The 17,776-nt window shown below is 49.7% G+C and overlaps 1 protein-coding gene across 1 annotated transcript in view; it reads left to right on the forward strand.

Moving 5' to 3' along the window:
- Nucleotides 1-17,173, forward strand: part of ARHGAP30 (Rho GTPase activating protein 30) — a 53,440-nt gene extending 36,267 nt beyond the window's left edge. The window contains exons 7-12 of the mRNA XM_087881273.1: nt 3,309-3,465; nt 4,985-5,085; nt 7,098-7,175; nt 9,096-9,560; nt 13,694-13,926; nt 14,849-17,173. Of these exons, the coding sequence (XP_087737399.1) occupies nt 3,309-3,465; nt 4,985-5,085; nt 7,098-7,175; nt 9,096-9,560; nt 13,694-13,926; nt 14,849-17,080 (3,266 nt within the window). The 3' untranslated portion in view covers nt 17,081-17,173. The remainder of the gene's footprint in view (nt 1-3,308; nt 3,466-4,984; nt 5,086-7,097; nt 7,176-9,095; nt 9,561-13,693; nt 13,927-14,848) is intronic.
- Nucleotides 17,174-17,776: the final 603 nt, after the last annotated feature.

Genomic DNA, 17,776 nt, shown 5'->3' on the forward strand with positions numbered 1-17,776 from the left:
TTGGTATCCTAGGTCAGGGGAGTCAAAGTCAAGGCCTGGGGGCCGGATGTGGCCCACAAGGTGCTTAGATCTGGCCTGCGGGGCCACCCTGGAAACAGTGAAGGACCGGCCTGGTGCCTCTGCCAGCAAAAATGGAGCTCAGGAGGGCCGCTCCATTTTCCCTGGCAGAGGGCTGCAGGAAGCCGTCACAGCCGAAAACGGAGTGTCAGGTTTCGATGCTATCTCAAAATAAATGAACTTCCAAACTGCCGATCTTTAAGGAAATTTTCTCTTTATTCGAGCACAGCAATCTGATCCTGACTCTTCGCGGTCAGTACTGACCTTTGCCCCCCAATCCCTCCCTTTCCGATCCCCAATTCTTTGCTTCTCATTGGCTATCTTCCAAGTCACTCTCCTGATTCCTTTTTCATCAGATCACAGGAATGTCTCCCCCCTCCCCATCTCCGAGGAGACCGAATTTTCAAAGGGATTTAGCAGGCAAAAGTTCAGGCTTCTCCTCCCTTTTCTACGTCAGTGCTGAGACGCTGACACGGAGCTCATGAGCTCATTTTTGCTGGCAGAGCCCTTGGGCCACCACAGATGCCCCCGACATGAGTGACATCAAGCTGGCCACGCCCAACCTGGCCACGCACACCCTGGCCCCCCCAGGTTGAACACAACCCTGATGTGGCCCTCAATGAAATCAAGTTTGACACCGCTGTCCTAGGTCATATGATGAACGGAACAATTGAGGGTGCTAGATGTGTCTGGTCCCGTGATGGCAAACCTATGGCTACGCATGGCACACGTAGCCATATCAGTGGGCATGCCAGCTCAGCTCTGGCACGCATGCACGCACCGGCCAGCTGATTTTTGGGCCTTCTGGGCCCACCAGAAGTAGGGAAACAGGCTGTTTCCTGCCTCCGAAGGACCTGTGGGGGTGGGAAAGGCCCGTTTTTCTTTCTCACCTGGCTCCAGATCCTCTCTATGCATTTGGGGATGGCTCTGGAGGCTGAGGACAGCAAAAAACGTCACTTCCTGTCCAACTGGGAGTTGAGAAATGGGCCGTTTCAGGCCTCCGGGGGGATGGGGAAGGCTATTTTCGCCCTCCCCAGATGCATAGAGAGGATCTGGAGCCAGGTGAGAAAGAAAAACGGGCCTACCGGGCCATCCTGTGCCAGGAGCGGGGGGAAGGGGGGGTTGCACGTGCATGCACAGGGCACATAGAATTATGGGTGTGGGCTCCCCACACGCGCAAACCTCTCCCGCCCCCCCCCCCCACTCCTGGCACATGATGGCAAAAAGAATGAAGAGGACGATTGGGAGGACATGATAGCAGTCTTCTAATATTTGAGGGGCTGCCCCAGAGAGGAGGAGGGTCAAATTATTCTCCGAAGCACAAGAAAACAATGATTGGAAACTAATCCAAGAGAGAAGCAACCTGGAATTAAGGACAAACTTCCTCTAACAGTGAGGACAATTAACGAGTGGAACAGAAGTTGCCTTCAGAAATTGTAGGCGCTCCATCACTGGAGGTTTTTAAGAAGAGACTAGACTTGTGATGGCGAACCAATGCCACGCGTGCCAGAAGTGGCGCGCAGAGCCATTTCTCTGGGCACGCGAGCCATCGCCCGTTGCTCTTCCGGTTTCCGGTGCACCGGCCAGATGGTTTTCATGCACGCGGGAGTGCCGGAAACTGGAAGAGCAGCCGCCCGGTGTGCATGTGCAATCCAGGAAGATGATCTTTCAGCTTCCAGCACGCACAAGCGTGCTGGCCGCCTGATCATCTAGTTTCTGGCATGCATGTGCATACAAAGAACAGCTGCCAGTTGCTGTTTGCATGCGCATACACGCCAGAAACCAGGCAGCTGGTATACTCTGTTGTGGTTCGCCAGCAGCCTACGGAGCTGGCAGCGGAGTTGGACAGCGATGAGGCTGAGAAAGAACATGGGCCAGTCCTGGAGGCTGGGGAAGGCCCGGATGCGGGGTCTGCGTCGGAGGCAGAGATGGGGCCAGGGCCATTGGAGTGTGATGCGTGGACTCTGGAGACTCCAGAGGCTGACAGTAGAGAGGCAGAGGAACAGGAGGAACCTGTTCCTAGTGCACGTATGAGAAGAGCTGCCAGAAGTCAGGAGTAGCTGAAGCAAAGAGGACGACTTGGGAGTAAGGCCAGGAGATGATTGGCCCCTCCCATAAGGCTTAAAAGACTCTTTTAACGGCTCTTGGCCTCTTTGCTGGAAAACAACGTTGATAGTCTTGCTGCACTTATCTCTTGTCGGTGTCTTCTGCTTTTGAACTTTTGCCAAGAGAAGCCTTTGGCAGTTTGCCTAATTATACCAAGGTTGGTGATTAGACTGAAGAATTTTTGTTATGAAGAGTTTGTTTTAATTTAGTTTGGACTATGCTGAGAATGAGTTAATTCTCAGCTGTTCTAATAAAGTCTGTTTGTTTTGGAACTGTTTGCGTCGATTACTACCTACTTGGGCCTGGGTCACAACATACTCATGCACACACTGGAAACCGGAAGATCATCTTCCCGGTGCGCGCACGCATTCCGGGCGGCTGCTCTTCCAGTTTCCAGCACATGCGCGCATGCTCCTGTTTCAGCACTCGGTGCTGAAAAGGTTTGCCAACACTGGACTAGACAATCACTTATCTGAAATGGTATAGGTCCGTGATAGCGAACCTATGGCACACGTGCCACAGGTGGCATGCATAGCCATATCGGTGGGCACATGAGCTCAGCTCCGGTCCGCATGTGCGCGCTGGCCAGCTGATTTTCGGGCCTTCTGGGCCCACTAGAAGTAGGGAAACAGACTGTTTCCTGTCTCCGGAGGGCCTCCGGGAGGGTGGGGAAGGCTGTTTTTGCCCTCCCCAGACTCCTAGAAAGGCTCTGGAAGCTGGGGAGAGCAAAAAAATGGGCCTACTGTGCCATCGCGTGCCAGGAGCAGGGAGAGCGGGAGGGTTGCACACGCATTGCAGGGGCAGGGTGCATAGAATTATGGGTGTGGGTACGCGCGTGACACCACCCACCCACCCCCGCTCCTGGCACGCGATGGCAAAAAGGTTAGCCATCACTGGTATAGGTTCTCCTGCTTCAGCAGGGGGCTGGACTAGAAGACCTCCAAGGTCTCTTCCAGCTCTATTCTAATCAGTGGAACGCCTTGCTCCATCACTGGAGGTTTTTAAGACGAGATTGGACAACAATGTGTTCAGAATGATATGCGGTCTGCACCTTAAACAGGGGGTTGGACTAGAAGACCTCCAAGATCCCTTCCAATTCCATATAAGTGTATCTAAATGCAGAGCTTCTTTGTCGTCGTTCCTAGGTGGCACCCGTGAATCCATCCGGAGATCCCTGCTGGCTCTGTCGCCGATGGTCCTACCTGAGTACTGCACCCCCTACAATGTGCCCACCATGCTGAACCAGGGGGATGGCCCCCCCCAGATGAGACCCTACCACACCATCATCGAACTCAGTGAAAAGTAAGCGGCCATCTCTTCTGCCTTCTCCGGCTCCCTCCAAGAGAAGAGCAGCTTCTCCTAACCAAGGTCTCTTCTACACGATGGTCCTACTCTAGTAAACAACCAGAGGACGCTTGGAAGACCACCCTGGTTTTGCCTTACTCACAAGGGGAGGGATCCCCAGGGGTGTCAATCCATTTCCTCTCCTGGGAGGGTCAGTCTTCACCCCCTGCTCAACCAGCACGTCTAAGCTGAGGTTCTACCTCTCGTACTGGGATCATGGTTGACAGTCAGCCCCCCTCAATTCCGTTGCTCATATAAGTTAACTGCTCCAGCTATGATCAGCACCAGGGTCTTGGCTCATCTTGGACAAAAGGCCACCCAGTCAACTCCAGTATGGTGGGAGCCATCGGTTTTTCCTCCACTGCTGCTGTGGCTGCGCCCGATCGCTCTTCGCACGGCAGGATGTTGGTCCTCCCTCGCATCACCACTTCCCTCCTCGCCCTCAGCCAGCTGACTTGCCAGTTGGCAAAACCCACCCCTTGCTTTCCTGCTGCCCACTAAGGCACCTCCCCTTCCCTGGCAGCCGCTTAAACCATTGGGATCCCAACCTTTGTGGTTTCTAATCCAGTTTTTCTCAAGGCACGACTGAGGCCAATAGCTAGGGAGCAATTTCTTTATTTTATTGTTAAATCTATTTCCCGCCTATGTATGATATTGATTCTCCTTTTCCAATTTTGAACTGGTATGCAAGCCTCCCCCCTCTATTGCTCCTTCCTTCCTTCCTTCCTTCCTTCCTTCCTTCCTTCCTTCCTTCCTTCCTTCCTTCCTTCCTTCCTTCCTTCCTATCTCTCCTTCCTTTCTCCCTTCCCCCTCTATTTCTCCTTCCTTTCTTCTTTCCTTCCTTCCTACCTATTCTTCTTTCCTTTCTCCCTACCCACTCTATTTCTCCTTCTTTCCTTCCTTCCTTCCTACTTATTCTTCTTTCCTTTCTCCCTTCCCCCTCTATTTCTCCTTCCTTCCTTTCCTCCTTCCTTCCTCTCTTTCTTTCTTCCTTCCTTCCTTCCAACCTATCTTTCCTTCCTTTCTCCCTTCCCCCCTTTTCCTTTTTTCGATTTCTTTCTTTCCTTCCAATCTACCTTTCCTTCCTTTCTCCCTTCCCCCTCTATTTCTCCTTCCTTCCTTCCAACCTATCTTTCCTTCCTCCCTCCCTCCTTTCCTTTTTTCAACTTCCTTCCTTCCTTCCTTCCTTCCTTCCTTCCTTCCTTCCTTCTTTCCTTCTCTCTATGATCACATGTATTCATCCCTTCTAGCCCAAATAAAGTCTGGGATGGTATAGGATCTCCTGCCATGGGTAGTGGGTTGGACTAGAAGACCTCCAAGTTGCCTCCCAACCCTATTATTCTATGTTCTACATTGACCTGGGATTCTTTGGTTCTGGCCTCACCAGCTTCATCCCTTGGGGAGGGGGCAAGGTCCCCTAGATATACGGCTTTCCCCCTCAGCATTCTTTGTAACCTGAATTCCACCTCTTTTTCAGAAGAAAAGGCTCCATCAAGGCCAAGAAATGGAAGTCCATCTTCAACCTAGGACGATCCAGCCACGACTCCAAACGCAAGTTGAATAAGGCGGAAGACAAAGGTAAGAGACACCTGGTCCTCCTCACCCAGGCGAAATCCATGCACGGGGCATAGCCCTCTGTGCCACACACATGTGGTTGCTTGCCCCTCTGGGGTGGGATTCAGAAATTTTAGCAATCGGTTCTCTGCTCGGTTTCTGGGTGGGCGTGGCCATGGTGGCCATGGCCTATTCGGCCTCCTACACCATGGGGGGGGGACGTTTTCGCCCTCCCCAGGCTCCAGAGGCTTTCCTTGAGCCTCTGGGAGGACGAAAACAGCCTCCCCCGGGCTCCGGAGGCCAGAAACAGGCCCGTTTTTGGACTTCTGGTAATTCCGGTAGGCCCATTTTTTACCCTCCCCAGGCTCTGGAGGCTTTCCTTGAGTCTCTGGGAGGACAAAAACAGCTACCCCCAGGCTCTGGAGGCCAGAAACAGGCCCGTTTTTGGACTTCCGGTACTTCTGGTACTTCCGTTAGGCCCGTTGTTCGCCCTCCCCAGGCTCCGGAGGCTTTTCTCAAGTTCTCCTGGGCTCCGGAGGCCCTTCAGAGGCCAGAAATGAGCCCGTTTCCAGACTTCTGGAACTTCCAGGAGGCCCATTTTTCGCTCTCTCGGAGCTTCCGTGGAGGCCCTGCATTTACCGGGCATCCAAAACGGGCCGCATGGAGATCCCTGGGAGGGGTGTGGCGGGGTGGGTGGGGTCAGCTAGTTCTTGCAACTAACAGTTCAGCAAATCAGATTAAAATTAATATCCATTTTGCCCAAACCGGTCTGAATTGGCTAAATCCCACCCCTGCCTGTCTCCCATGTCATGGAAGAACAACTCAGAGAGCTCTCCCTTCCCCAGTGTGCATTCACCCCAGCTTTCCAAGGACGGGGCTAGGGAAAGGCTACCATCACAGGGTTCTTCGGAGGGGGTCAAAACGGGGCTCCCCTAATGGGAGGGGTACATTTCTCCTCCTGCTGCTGGTTCTGGGGACACCACGGATCAATGAAGACCAAGGAAAGTCAAAAAGACTTACGAGTCAAAAACCTAATCCAGTAAGCATTCTCACTAGCTTGATGTGTCCCACGTAACATTCCATATCATCCCATAATAGTCTTAGCCTGATCTTGTTAACACACAACTTGCATATTCAGGAGGCGTCTTTCCCACATTATAATCAGTTTTCAGGTTACTAAAGTTCAAAACTTTATGTCTGGCCCGTTTGAACCAGTTCTATTTTTTTTACAGTCCATTGCAACTTTGAACGTTCTTTAAGCGACCGGTTATAAGTTGAGGATGACCTGAATTTTCCCGGGGGGGGCTGTTTTGTTTTTTGTTTTTTGTAAGGAAAAAAAAATCTGCATTCGTAACAGAAACATTTGAGGTTGAGTGTTGTGTCCCAGGCCCAAGTAGTTAGTATTAAACGCAAACAGTTCGGAAACAAACAGACTTTATTAGAACAGCTGAGAATTAACTCCTTCTCAGCGTAGTCCAAACTAAACGAAAGCAAATTCTTCAAAACACCATTCCATAGTTTATCACCGACCTTGGGATAATTAGGCAAACTGCCAAAGGCTTTTCTTGGCAAAAGTTCAGAAGCAGAAGACGCCGACAAGAAATGAATACAGTGAAACAAGAACTAATTCTCTCAACGGTTGTTTTCCAACAAAGAGCCCAAGAGCCGTTGCTGGCCTTTTAAGCCTTATGGGAGGGGCCAATCATCTCTTGGCCTTACTCCTGAGTCGTCCTCTTTGCTTGAGCTGCTCCTGCCTTCTGGCAGCTCTTCTCATGCATGCACTAGGAACAGGCTCCTCCTGTTCCTCTGCCTCTCTACTGTCAGCCTCTGGAGGCTCCGGAGTCCGCACATCACACTCCAATGGCCCTGGCCCCATCTCTGCCTCCGACGCAGAGCCCTCATCCGGGCCTTCCCCAGCCTCCAGGACTGGCCCCTGTTCTTCCTCAGCCTCGTCGCTGTCCGACTCCGCTGCTGGCGGACCACAACATTCAGGGAATTCTTGTTGCTACAGCTCAGTCCTGTCTTTTCTGTTCCAGATGACAAACTGGGTAAGATGCGCTTACGTCCAGCCAAAAGCATGGACTCACTCAGCTGCATGCAGTCTGTCGGTGACGGTAGGTCGAAAAACCAGCCAAAATCTGTAAAAAAATAAATAAAAAAAATTCTACGATCCTATTCACACAATAGATTATAAATCCGATACCAACTATGGTTAAACCATTTGTAACCTCCCGTGGGATGGGAGAAATGATGATTACCGTATTTTTCAGAGTATAAGATCCACCTTTCCCCCCCCCCAAAAGGGGGTGAAAATTTAGGTGTGTCCTATACACCGAATGTAGCCCCGCCCACCCACTGGCCCCCATTCTTTGGCTTCTGCCTCCCAGCAGTTTACTTCCTTGCAGCAAGCAGCAAGAAGAAACAGCTCCTTTCAGCTTCAGCACAGCCTAATTAGCACCAGTTGATTGTCCGTTGGATCGGCCTCCTGACTCTCAGCTGTTTCAGGCTGCAGGGATTGCCTATTTTACTGCAGGGGCCTCTGCTGCTTGCTGCAAGGAGGTAAATGACTGGGAGCAGATTTTTTTTCCCTTGTGCTAATCAAGCTATGCTGAAAACGAAAATGAAAGTAAAGCAGGCTGTTTGCTGCAACGAGGCAAAATTGCTCAGAGGCAGAGGGAGATTTCTTTTTTCTTCTTTTCCTCACCTAAAAAGGTAGGTGCGTCTTATAGTCTGGTGCATCTTATTCTCTGAAAAATACGGTAAATATTTGCTTCCTCTAGCTCTCTCATTCCTGGTGATCCCACCCAGCCAGAGACATGGGGGAGACGGCTGGTTGGCTTCCTTGTTTCATAACAATTTTATTAGAATGTTCATACTGTTGTTTTATTTTTATTTATTCATGGTAGTGGAAGCCACCCGAAGTCACTTGATAGCGAGGCGGGCGGCGTACAAATTTAATAAATAAATAAATAAGTTAATCCAAACGAAAATAAAAGATAGCAGGAAAATGGGGAAGGGAAAGAAAGGAGAAAAAGAGGTATAGATAAAAGGGGAAAGGGCGGGGGGGAAAGCATCAGGAATAATTCTGTATAATTCTGTTCTGTTTTGTTCTGTCCTATTCCTATTCTAGTTTAATCTGTTTTGTTCTCTTTTTATTCTGTTCTGTCTTATTCCTAGTCTGTCCTGTTCTGTGCTATTCCTATTCTATTCTGTTCTGTTCCATTTTTATTCCGTTCTGTTTTTTTCCTATTCTGTTCTGTTCTGTCCTATTCCTATTCTATTATGTTGTGTTCTGTTATTTCTATTCTATTTTGTTCTGTTCTGTGGTATTCCAGGGGTGGGTTCTACATTTTTTTACTACTGGTTATGTGGGCGTGGCTTATTTTGTGGTTGTGGCTTGGAGGTCATGTGACTAGGTGAGCGTGGCTAGCTGGTCAGAGTCATTTCTGGAAGGTCCTCGCATTTACGACCAGTCCTCGCACTTACGACCCGACTCATCTGTTTGCTTTTAACACTGATCAGCTGTAGGGCGGCCCTTTGAAGCCCCGCGGAAGAGTTTAAAGTTTTTTTCCCCTCTAGTCATCAGCTGGGACTCAGGAGGCAGCAATAGATTGGGGGTGGGACCAAATAAAAGGTAAGAATAACGTGGGTGGGTGGGGCGGTGGGAGGGCGGTGGGGGGGAGAACCGGTTCAGTGACGTCATATCGTCACTGCTACCGGCTCGGCCGAACCGGACTGAACCAGGAGGAACCCACCACTGTGGTATTCCTATTCTTTTCTGTTCTGTTATGTCCTCTCCTATTCTATTTCTCCTCTATTTCTCTATTATTTCTTTATTTCTCTACATCTCTTCTCTTCTCTTTTCTCCTCTTCCCTTCCCTTCTTCTCTTTATTCCTCTCCTTTCCTCTCCTCTCCTCTCCTCTCTCCTCTCCTCTCCTCTCCTCTCCCATTCCATTCCATTCCATTCCATTGGTTGAATACCTGGGCGTTGCTCCACGACTCTCACTGATTGGTCCCTCTCTTTGGCATGCAGACGATGCTCACCTGGGGACCGAGATGCCTCCAAAACACGAGAGTTTTGACGGCCCAGTTTCACTTGACAGCAGCTTCTCGGAATCCGCGTACATGTCTGCCAAGAGCAAATGCGAAGACACTCAGGAGGAAGCCACCAAGTCAGAACCCACCACCCCCAAAGCCACCAGGTCCGGTCTCATCGGAGGGACCTCTCAAGGACGTTCACCCAAGAGCTCCAGGAACCGGGCTGAGAAATGTGCCGGGGTCCATATCTCGGGACCTTTCTCGGTCACCGTCCCCTTCCACATCACGTCCAACCTCACTTTGTCCCGGTTGACCAGAGGTCTGGAGTGTCCAGCACTGAGCTACACCAGCTTCGAGACTCCAGAGGCCATTCCTTCCAACGGAGAAGATTTTCCCAGGGTGACAGAAGACAATGAGAAACTCATGTCTGCCCTCACTGCAAATAAGGAAGCAGACGAAGGTCAGTGTTGATATTTGTATTGCATTCGAGACTGATAGTAATAGAACAGAACACCAGAACAGAATAACCAGGTTGGAAGGGACCTTGGAGGTCTTCTAGTCCAACCCCCTGCTCAAGCAGGAGAACCTATATTATGTCAGACAAATGATTGTCCAGTCTCTTCTTTAAAAGCCTCCATTGATGGAGCTCCCATGATTTCTGGTGTTAAGCTGTTCCACTGGTTAATTGTTCTGAATGTTAGACTTAGAATAACATTCTAAGGGAATGGAAGGGAACTTTGAGGTCATCTAGTCCAACCCTGTCAAGCAGGAGACCCTATACCAGTGATGGCTAACTTTTTTGTCATCGTGTGCCAGGAAGGGGGGGAGCGGGGGAAGTTTGCGCACGCATGTGCCTACAGCCATAATTCTATGCGTCCCGCTCCGCAGATGTGATTGTGACCTCTCTCTCCCCCGCTCCTGGCACGCGATGGCCCAGTAGGCCCGTTTTTCTTTCTCACCTGGCTCCAGATCCTCTCTATGCATCTGGGGAGGGCGAAAACAGCCTTCCCCCACCCTCTCGGAGGCCTGAAATGGCCCATTTCCCAACTTCCGGTTGGAAGGAAGTGATTTTTTTGCTGTCCCCAGCCTCCAGAGATTCCTAGCGCCGGAGCTGAGCTGGCGTGCCAAGAGACATGGTTCCGTGTGCCACCTGTGGCACGTGTGCCATAGGTTTGGCATCATGGCCCTATACCATTTGGGACAAGTGGCTGTCCAGTCTCTTCTTAAAAACCTCCAGGGATGGAGCACCCACAACATCTGGTGGCAAGCAGTTCCGCGGGTTAATTGTCTTCCCTGTTAGGAAGTTTTTCCTTAATTCCAGGTTGCTTCTCTCCTTGGTTAGTTTCCATCTGTTGTTTCTTGTCCTGCCTTCTAGTGCTTTGGAGAATAGGTTGAAGAGGGGGGGGGGGGTTCCAGCTATTCTCCAAAGCACCAGAAAGCAAGACAAGAAGCAATGGATGGAAACTAATCAAACCTAGGAGGAATTTCCCAACAGTGACCCTAACCCTAACCAGTTAAACTGTTAAACTGTTGTCAAGGGCAGGAAGTAATGATTCCAAAAGCAGCAGTCCAGAGGGATGGCTTCACTTGTGGCTCCAGCTCTTTGCACTGCCTTCAAATATCAAGATATTTAGAGCCGAGGTGGCGCAGTGATTAGGGTGCAGTACTGCAGCTACTTCAGCTGACTGCTAGTTCAGCGGATCAAATCTCACCGGCTCAAGGTTGACTCAGCCTTCCATCCTTCCGAGGTGGGTCAAATGAGGACCCAGATTGTTAGGGGTCAATATGCCAATATTTAGTATACTGTCTTTGGTGTAAGCCGCCCAGAGTCCTCGGAGAGTGGGCGGAATAGAAATATAACTAATAAAAATAAATAAAATAATAAATATAAATTAGGGTACACGCTCCATATTAAGAGGAAACCAGTTCCTTAATCAATGTAGCCTCTTAACCTAGTGAATTGTGCATTCCTACTACTCGTCTATGGAGATTCTCAATCATCTGGGTCCTGGTTGTTCCCAAAGGTGATTTTTTTCAAGAGGCAACTGGACTTTCTGGTTTTTCTTTTGAAGACGTTTCGCTTCTCCTCCAAGAAGCTTCTTCATCTCTGACTGGATGGAAGGAAATGGAAGGATTGATACAGCTTGCAGACAGAGCTGTTTATTTGCATCCTTTTTAGAGGGTCATTGAGGCCACTTGGTGTTCGGCCCCAGCTACGGACCCCAAAGAACTCAGCCCACACAAAGTCTGTACAAACCTTAGTTTACTAAATTAAATCAGTTTTTTTTTTCAAACAAAGGCTGTGAATTAACTTTCTTAACAGCCTACAAGAATCCAAAGAATAAATAATCGTAATCTTACTAGGGTTGGCAGAAAGCCCAGAAGCAATTTGCAGAGAACTAAGATCCAGACGCGAAGGAGAGTGAACTAAAGTTGTTCCCTGCAAATTACCTCAGTCGTCATCCTTCCTTAAATAGGCTAAGGGACTGGCCAATTAACCCCAAGCCTTACTCTCGAGGAGACCTCCTCTTGAGGAGCCACTCCTGCCTTTTGGCAGCTCTGCGCGCCCGTGCATCGAGAAGAGGCTCCTCCTCTTCTTCCTCTTCACTTATGGAAGTTTCTGGAGGTTCTGAAGGCCCTGGCTGAATCCCCACCTCTGGCACCACCTCTGCTCCAGCCTCCTCACTGTCCGACTCGAGTGCCAGCTGGACAGGCTGCTGGCGAAGCACCACACCAGCCTCCTCACTGTCAGAATAAGCTACTAGCTGCACAGGCCGCTGACGGGCCACAACACTTGGAGGTTTATCTGTGTCCTTAGGATCACCTGAGTGGTGCAAATGATTCCTGTAATCTGCAATTTTTTTCCTCTGGAAATCCATTCCTACTCCCACACCATTCAAAGGGTCCTCATCCCAAATTATATAGCTAAAAATCTGTCGAGATTCTCCGTCATCCAGGTCATGGTTCTCCCAAAAGTGTTTTTCAGGATGCAACTGTTTTTTCTTCAAAGACATTTTGCTTCTCATCCAAGAAGCTTCTTCAGCTCTGATTGGATGGTGGGGAATGGAAGGATTTATACTCCTTGCAGACAGCTGGAAATTTGCATCCTTTTAAAGAGTCGTTGAGGCCACTGGGAGGTTTACCTGAGTAACGCAAATGGGGGGTGGAGCCTTCTTGGAACTGTGTTGTAGACTGGAGATAGATGGTGTACATTGGGGAAACAAAACAGCCACTTCATAAACGCATGGCACAACATAGGAGAACAAACCCATCAGGACAAGATTCATTAGTCCATTTACAGTTAAAAGACAAAGGCCGCTCTTTTGAAGACAGCAAAGTCCTCATTTTGGACAGAGTGCATGGTTGGTTTAAAAGAGGGGTCAAAGAAACCATCTATGTCAAAATTGAACGGCCGTCCCTCAAGCGAGGGGGAGGGATATGACATCATCTATTTCCAGTCTACAACGGAAGTGTGGAAATTGGGATCGTAGAAACACCCAGGAGCATAGAAGAGTCCAAAGGCAGATGCATGAATAAATGTGATAAATGTATTTATTTATATAACAAAGCATATTAACTATATACAAAGGCTGTCTTAATATCCATTAGGATGGGGGGCACACAGCGTGTGTGACTACCCCTATCAAAGATCATGTCTCATGGAGAACAAACGAAAAAGAGAGCTTGGTGGAAAGGTTAGAGGGGGTTTTATACTCAGTGTAAGCCCCTCCTCTCCACATAGGGGTGGGGGCACTTTCTGCCTCCACTAGTGTCTGTATGATATATGTGCCAATGGCTTGCAAATACTTGACAGGAAGGAAGGAAGGAAGGAAGGAAGGAAGGAAGGAAGGAAGGGAGGGAGGGAGGGAGGAAGGAGGGAAGGAAGGAAGGAAGGAAGGAAGGAAGGAAGGAAGGAAGGAAGGAAGGAAGGGCAATAGCAATAGCACTTAGACTTATATACTGCTTCACAGTGTTTTTACAGCCCTCTCTAAGCAGTTTACAGAGTCAGCCTCTTGCCCCTCAACAACCTGGGTCCTCAATGTTACCCACCTCGGAAGGATGGAAGGACAAGTCAACCTTATCAATTGCAGTGATTTGCTTTACAACGGTGGCAAGAAAGGTGGCATAATGGGGCAAAACTGACTTAACAACTGTCTCACTTAACCGCAGAAATTTTGGGCTCAGTTGTGGGTCATAGGCAGTGGTGGGTTTCAAAATTTTTTACCATCGGTTCTGTGGGCGTGGCTTGGTGGGCGTGGTGTGGCTTGGTGGGCGTGGCAGGGGAAGGATACGGTAAAATCTCCATTCCCGCCCCAATCCAGGGGAAGGTTACTGCAAAATCCCCATTCCCTCCCGATCAGCTGGGACTCGGGAGGCAGAGAATAGATGGGGGCGGGGCCAGTCAGAATTTTCACTACCAGTTCTCCGAACTACTCAAAATTTCCGCTACCGGTTCTCCAGAACTGGTCAGAACCTGCTGAAACCCACCTCTGGTCATAGGTCAAGGGCTACCTGTATTTGTACTCAGCAAGGGCCTAGTCCCTACTGTGAAATATGCACTGAATTTTGTTTTTTTGCTTGCGTGCATTTTAGGAACAAACTTCGAAGCCGAAATGGAGAGCCAGATGTCTATGGAAGTCGAGGATTCCTTCTCGTTCCTGGACGGCCCCGATGGCTGGATCGACAACGTGCTAGAGGAAGAACAGCTGGAGACAGATGCAGGGAAAGGCCCTGAGGTTCCCCCACGCAGCTTGGACACCGTCCCAAGCATGGAAGAGGATTTGGGAAGCGGGTTTATGAACGAGATGATCGCAGCTGGGATGGAGGCGAGTGCCTTGATGTGGCCATCTTTCTCTTATCCCCCCTTTTTTTCCCCCCGGCCTGAGAAAAATGGACTTTCTGAGCAACAGTAGGGAGGGCATTGTGAAGAAGAGAAAGAGTTCTCTTTGGACGCTTTCTTCTCGCTTGGTATTTTGGGGGTGGATTTCCTTCTCGTGGCTTTCCTCCTGCTCTTTTCTCCACAACAACGACCTGTGAGTTGGCTTGGGCTGAGAGAATGCGTCCTGGCCCAAAGCCTCCCAGCTGGCTTTCGTGCCCGAGGCAGAACTAGAACTCACCGTCTCCTGGTGATTGGCCCAAAGTCACTGAGCAGATTTTCATGGCTAAGATAGAACTAGAACTCCCTGTCTCCTGGTCCCAACGTCACCCAGCCAGCTTTCATGCCTAAAACAGAACTAGAACTCACCATCTCCTGGTGATTGGTCCAAAGTCACCCAGCCAGCTTTTGTGCCTAAGGTAGAACTAGAACTCACCGTCTCCTGGTGATTGGCCCAAAATCACTGAGCAGATTTTCATGGCTAAGGCAGAACTAGAACTCACCGTCTCCTGGTGATTGGCCCAAAATCACTGAGCAGATTTTCATGGCTAAGGCAGAACTAGAACTCACATTCTCCTGGTGATTGGTCCAAAGTCATCCAGTTGGCTTTCATGCCTAAGGGAGGACTAGAACTCCCTTTCTCCTGGTTTCTAGCCTAGAGCCTTCACCTAATGCCTAAAATGGCAAGTACGATTCTCATTGATTTTATGATGAGAAAGTGGAAGTTAAAAATTCTCTGATTTTTTTTCTTTTTCAAATTAACCGTGTGAAAATTATTAAATGCTTACCTTCTCTATTCATTCTTGAGAAATTAGTTACAGGTCTTTGTTTCTAACGCTTTCTCCTTCCTTCCACCCCCGCCCCCCCTTTAGCTGGAAATGTATTCTATGGTGCCACATCTGGATTACCTGTCCATTGAAGAATGCATGAATGAGCATTTGGAAGGAGATGACGACCAGTATTATCTCGCCATGGGATACATCGAGGAAGAGCCATCTAAGGAGGTCGATGCTGAAGAAGTCTATCTGAGCGCTTTTGATGATCTCAGCCCCATAGCTAGCAAACTAGAACAACTTCAGCAATCGGATGTAGGTCAAACTCCTCACATCCCCTCCCCAAAACTCACAGAGGAAGATCAAACCTCCAAGATGGCTGCCGAAACCTTGGTTGAAGATCCAAAGAGCTCACATTTACCAGAACCTGGCCTGGAACCTGAACAAGGTGACGAGGAGGTTACTACTACGTCCACTCGTGATCTAGTCGTAACCAAGGACCTGGATCTATACTTAGCCAAGCCACATGAAGTGGAATTGGGTTCCAGAAGCAACACCAACGAGATGGAAAGCCACCTGACTGACAAAGCTGAGGTAGAACCCATTTTTTCAATGTTGCAGATCAAAGATCCACATGTTGGAAGTGAGGTCAGCCTCTTTGTCCCCATAATTGAATGTCCTGAAGAAGTTGCTTACCCAGAATCTCTGGATTCAGAATCTGTGGGGAAAAACGCTGAGGACAGTAAGGTAGAACCCATTATTTCATCATTGCAGATAGAAGATAGAAATGGAGTGGATCTCTTTGTCCCCAGAGCTGATTGTCCTGAAAAAGTTGCCTGCCAAACACCTCGCGGTCCAGAGTCTGAAACCCAACCAATCAAATCAAGTATTGAAGAGAAGTGGCAACCTCAGAACACACCTGAAAGTGAACAGATTCCACATCTTCCTTGCAGCATGAGAGTAGATGTTCCTCCAGAGGTGGTTGGAAGATGCAATCAACCCTTGGGTGATACCCTTATGGTTCAAGAGACGGGAGAAAAGCACCATGGAGATGTGGCTTCATCTATGTTGGAACTCAACTTACTTCAAAGTCTGATTCCTTCTTTACTGGACAATAATTCTGAGAACGTAAGCTTCCCAGCACCGGATCCAGAACATACATCTCTTTCTTATTTCCCTGCACTTTTGTCTGACATGGACTCTGAAGATTTCTCCCTCCCAGCTTCTCCTCCGAAACCTTGCCTGGAAAGTCTTCTGCAGAAACCCCAGCCTGGATTGCCGGTGGAAGTTTCGTATGCTCCGAAACACGAATTCTCGGATGGAAGCGTCCACATGAAGTTGACATCTACCACACCCCGAGTTCAGCAAGTGAAATCATTTCCGGTGGTGCCCCCGAAGCCTCAATTTGCTAAGGTGCCTCCTTCCTTAAAGCCAGTGATTCCCAGCAAGGAACATCTCATCGCCATCCCAGTGAAGGCCTGTGAGAATGGGACCAAGCAGGAACTCAACCAAAGCTCTTTGAAAAGGCCTTTCCACCTGACCAGCTCGGACCAAAAGATGGAACATTTTCCAACATCTCCTAGCCCATCCAGTTCTTCTGAGAATTGTTGCAGCTGTTCGGAGACCCTCCCGAAGCAACGCAACTCCATGCCGGTGAGCTTGGAGAAGTTCAGCAAGGACTGTAAGAACGTGGAGGACATCACCCCGAAGCCCTCTCCTTCTTTACGGGACAAATGCTTTTCGTGGTCCAAGAGTGGAGACGTTGGAGTCGGCAGCCTTCATCTCACACAGGGCAGTTGGGAGAAACAGAGCAGCGGCCCACACGACGAAGGGAAAGGAGGACATCGCTACGGAGCGGAGAGGTCCGCCTTGGAGGGCACCGCTCCCCAGAAGCAGCGCTGGAGCAACTGGCGTTACAGCGGGAGCATGTCGTTCGATGAGGCCGTGGCCCTCGCCAAGGAGAGACACGTGGCCCAGGCTCCCATGCGGAGGATGCAAACTTATTCCTACGGCGAGGTGGACGGCTCTCCCGGAGCGTCCAAAATGGAGACGACTGCTCCTGCCCACAAGCCCGTTCTGAGGTCTCCTCAAAGGCCGCTGAGTTGCGTAAACCCAGCTGGACCTCCGGAAGCTCACCTTTTGGGAAAGGTGCCATGTCCACCTGGGTTGCTGCCTGACAGCATCCCAGAAAGCGGGCGCACCCCGAGACTGGAAGGCTCCCATTTCTCTCAGGATTTTCCTCTGAGGAGCAGAGTGAGCTTATCCAAGATAGGACGGCGCTTGTCCGTGTCTGACGAAGCGTGCTTCGGGTTGTCCCACGAGCAGAGATGACTGATTTTTTTTTTTTTACAGATGAACAGAGTTGGAAGGGACCTTGTAGGTCATCTAGTCCAACTCCCCGGCCAAGCAGGAGACCCTACACCTTTTCTGACAGAGGGCAGTCCAGTCTCTTCTTGAAAGCCTCCAGGGATGAAACTCCCACAACTTCTGAAGGCAAGTTCTGTTCCATGGGTTGATTGTTCTCACGGTCAGGAAATTTCTCCTCATTTCCAGGTTGAATCTCTCCTTGGTCAGTTTCCATCCATTCTTCCTTGTCCGGCCTTCAGGTGCTTTGGAAAATAGCTTGACCCCCTTCCTCCTCTCTGGGGCAGCCCCTCAAATATTGGAAGATGCTCTCCTGTCTCCCCTGGTCCTTCTCTTCTCTTCACTAGACTAGCCAAGCCCAGTTCCTGCAACCTTTCATCGTATGTTTGAGCCTCCAGTCCCCTCATCATCCTGGTTGCTCTTCTCTGCACTCTTTCTAGAGTCTCAACCTCTTTTTTATAGTGTGGTGACCAAAACTGGATGCAGGACTCTAGGTGTGGCCTTACTAAGGCTTTACAGAGTGGTATTAGGACCTCCCTTGATCTTGATTGTATCCCTGTCCTCCCATGGGGCCAATTTGGGCCACCCTGCGTGGGTGGGGGCTCCCACCATGATACTCCCCTGAAAACCTCAAGAGATCTTAGCTCAAATCAAAGCAGAGAT

Source organism: Pantherophis guttatus, chromosome 18 (assembly GCF_059756535.1).
Source record: "Pantherophis guttatus breed Tessera chromosome 18, ASM5975653v1, whole genome shotgun sequence".
NCBI classification, from domain to species: domain Eukaryota; kingdom Metazoa; phylum Chordata; class Lepidosauria; order Squamata; family Colubridae; genus Pantherophis; species Pantherophis guttatus.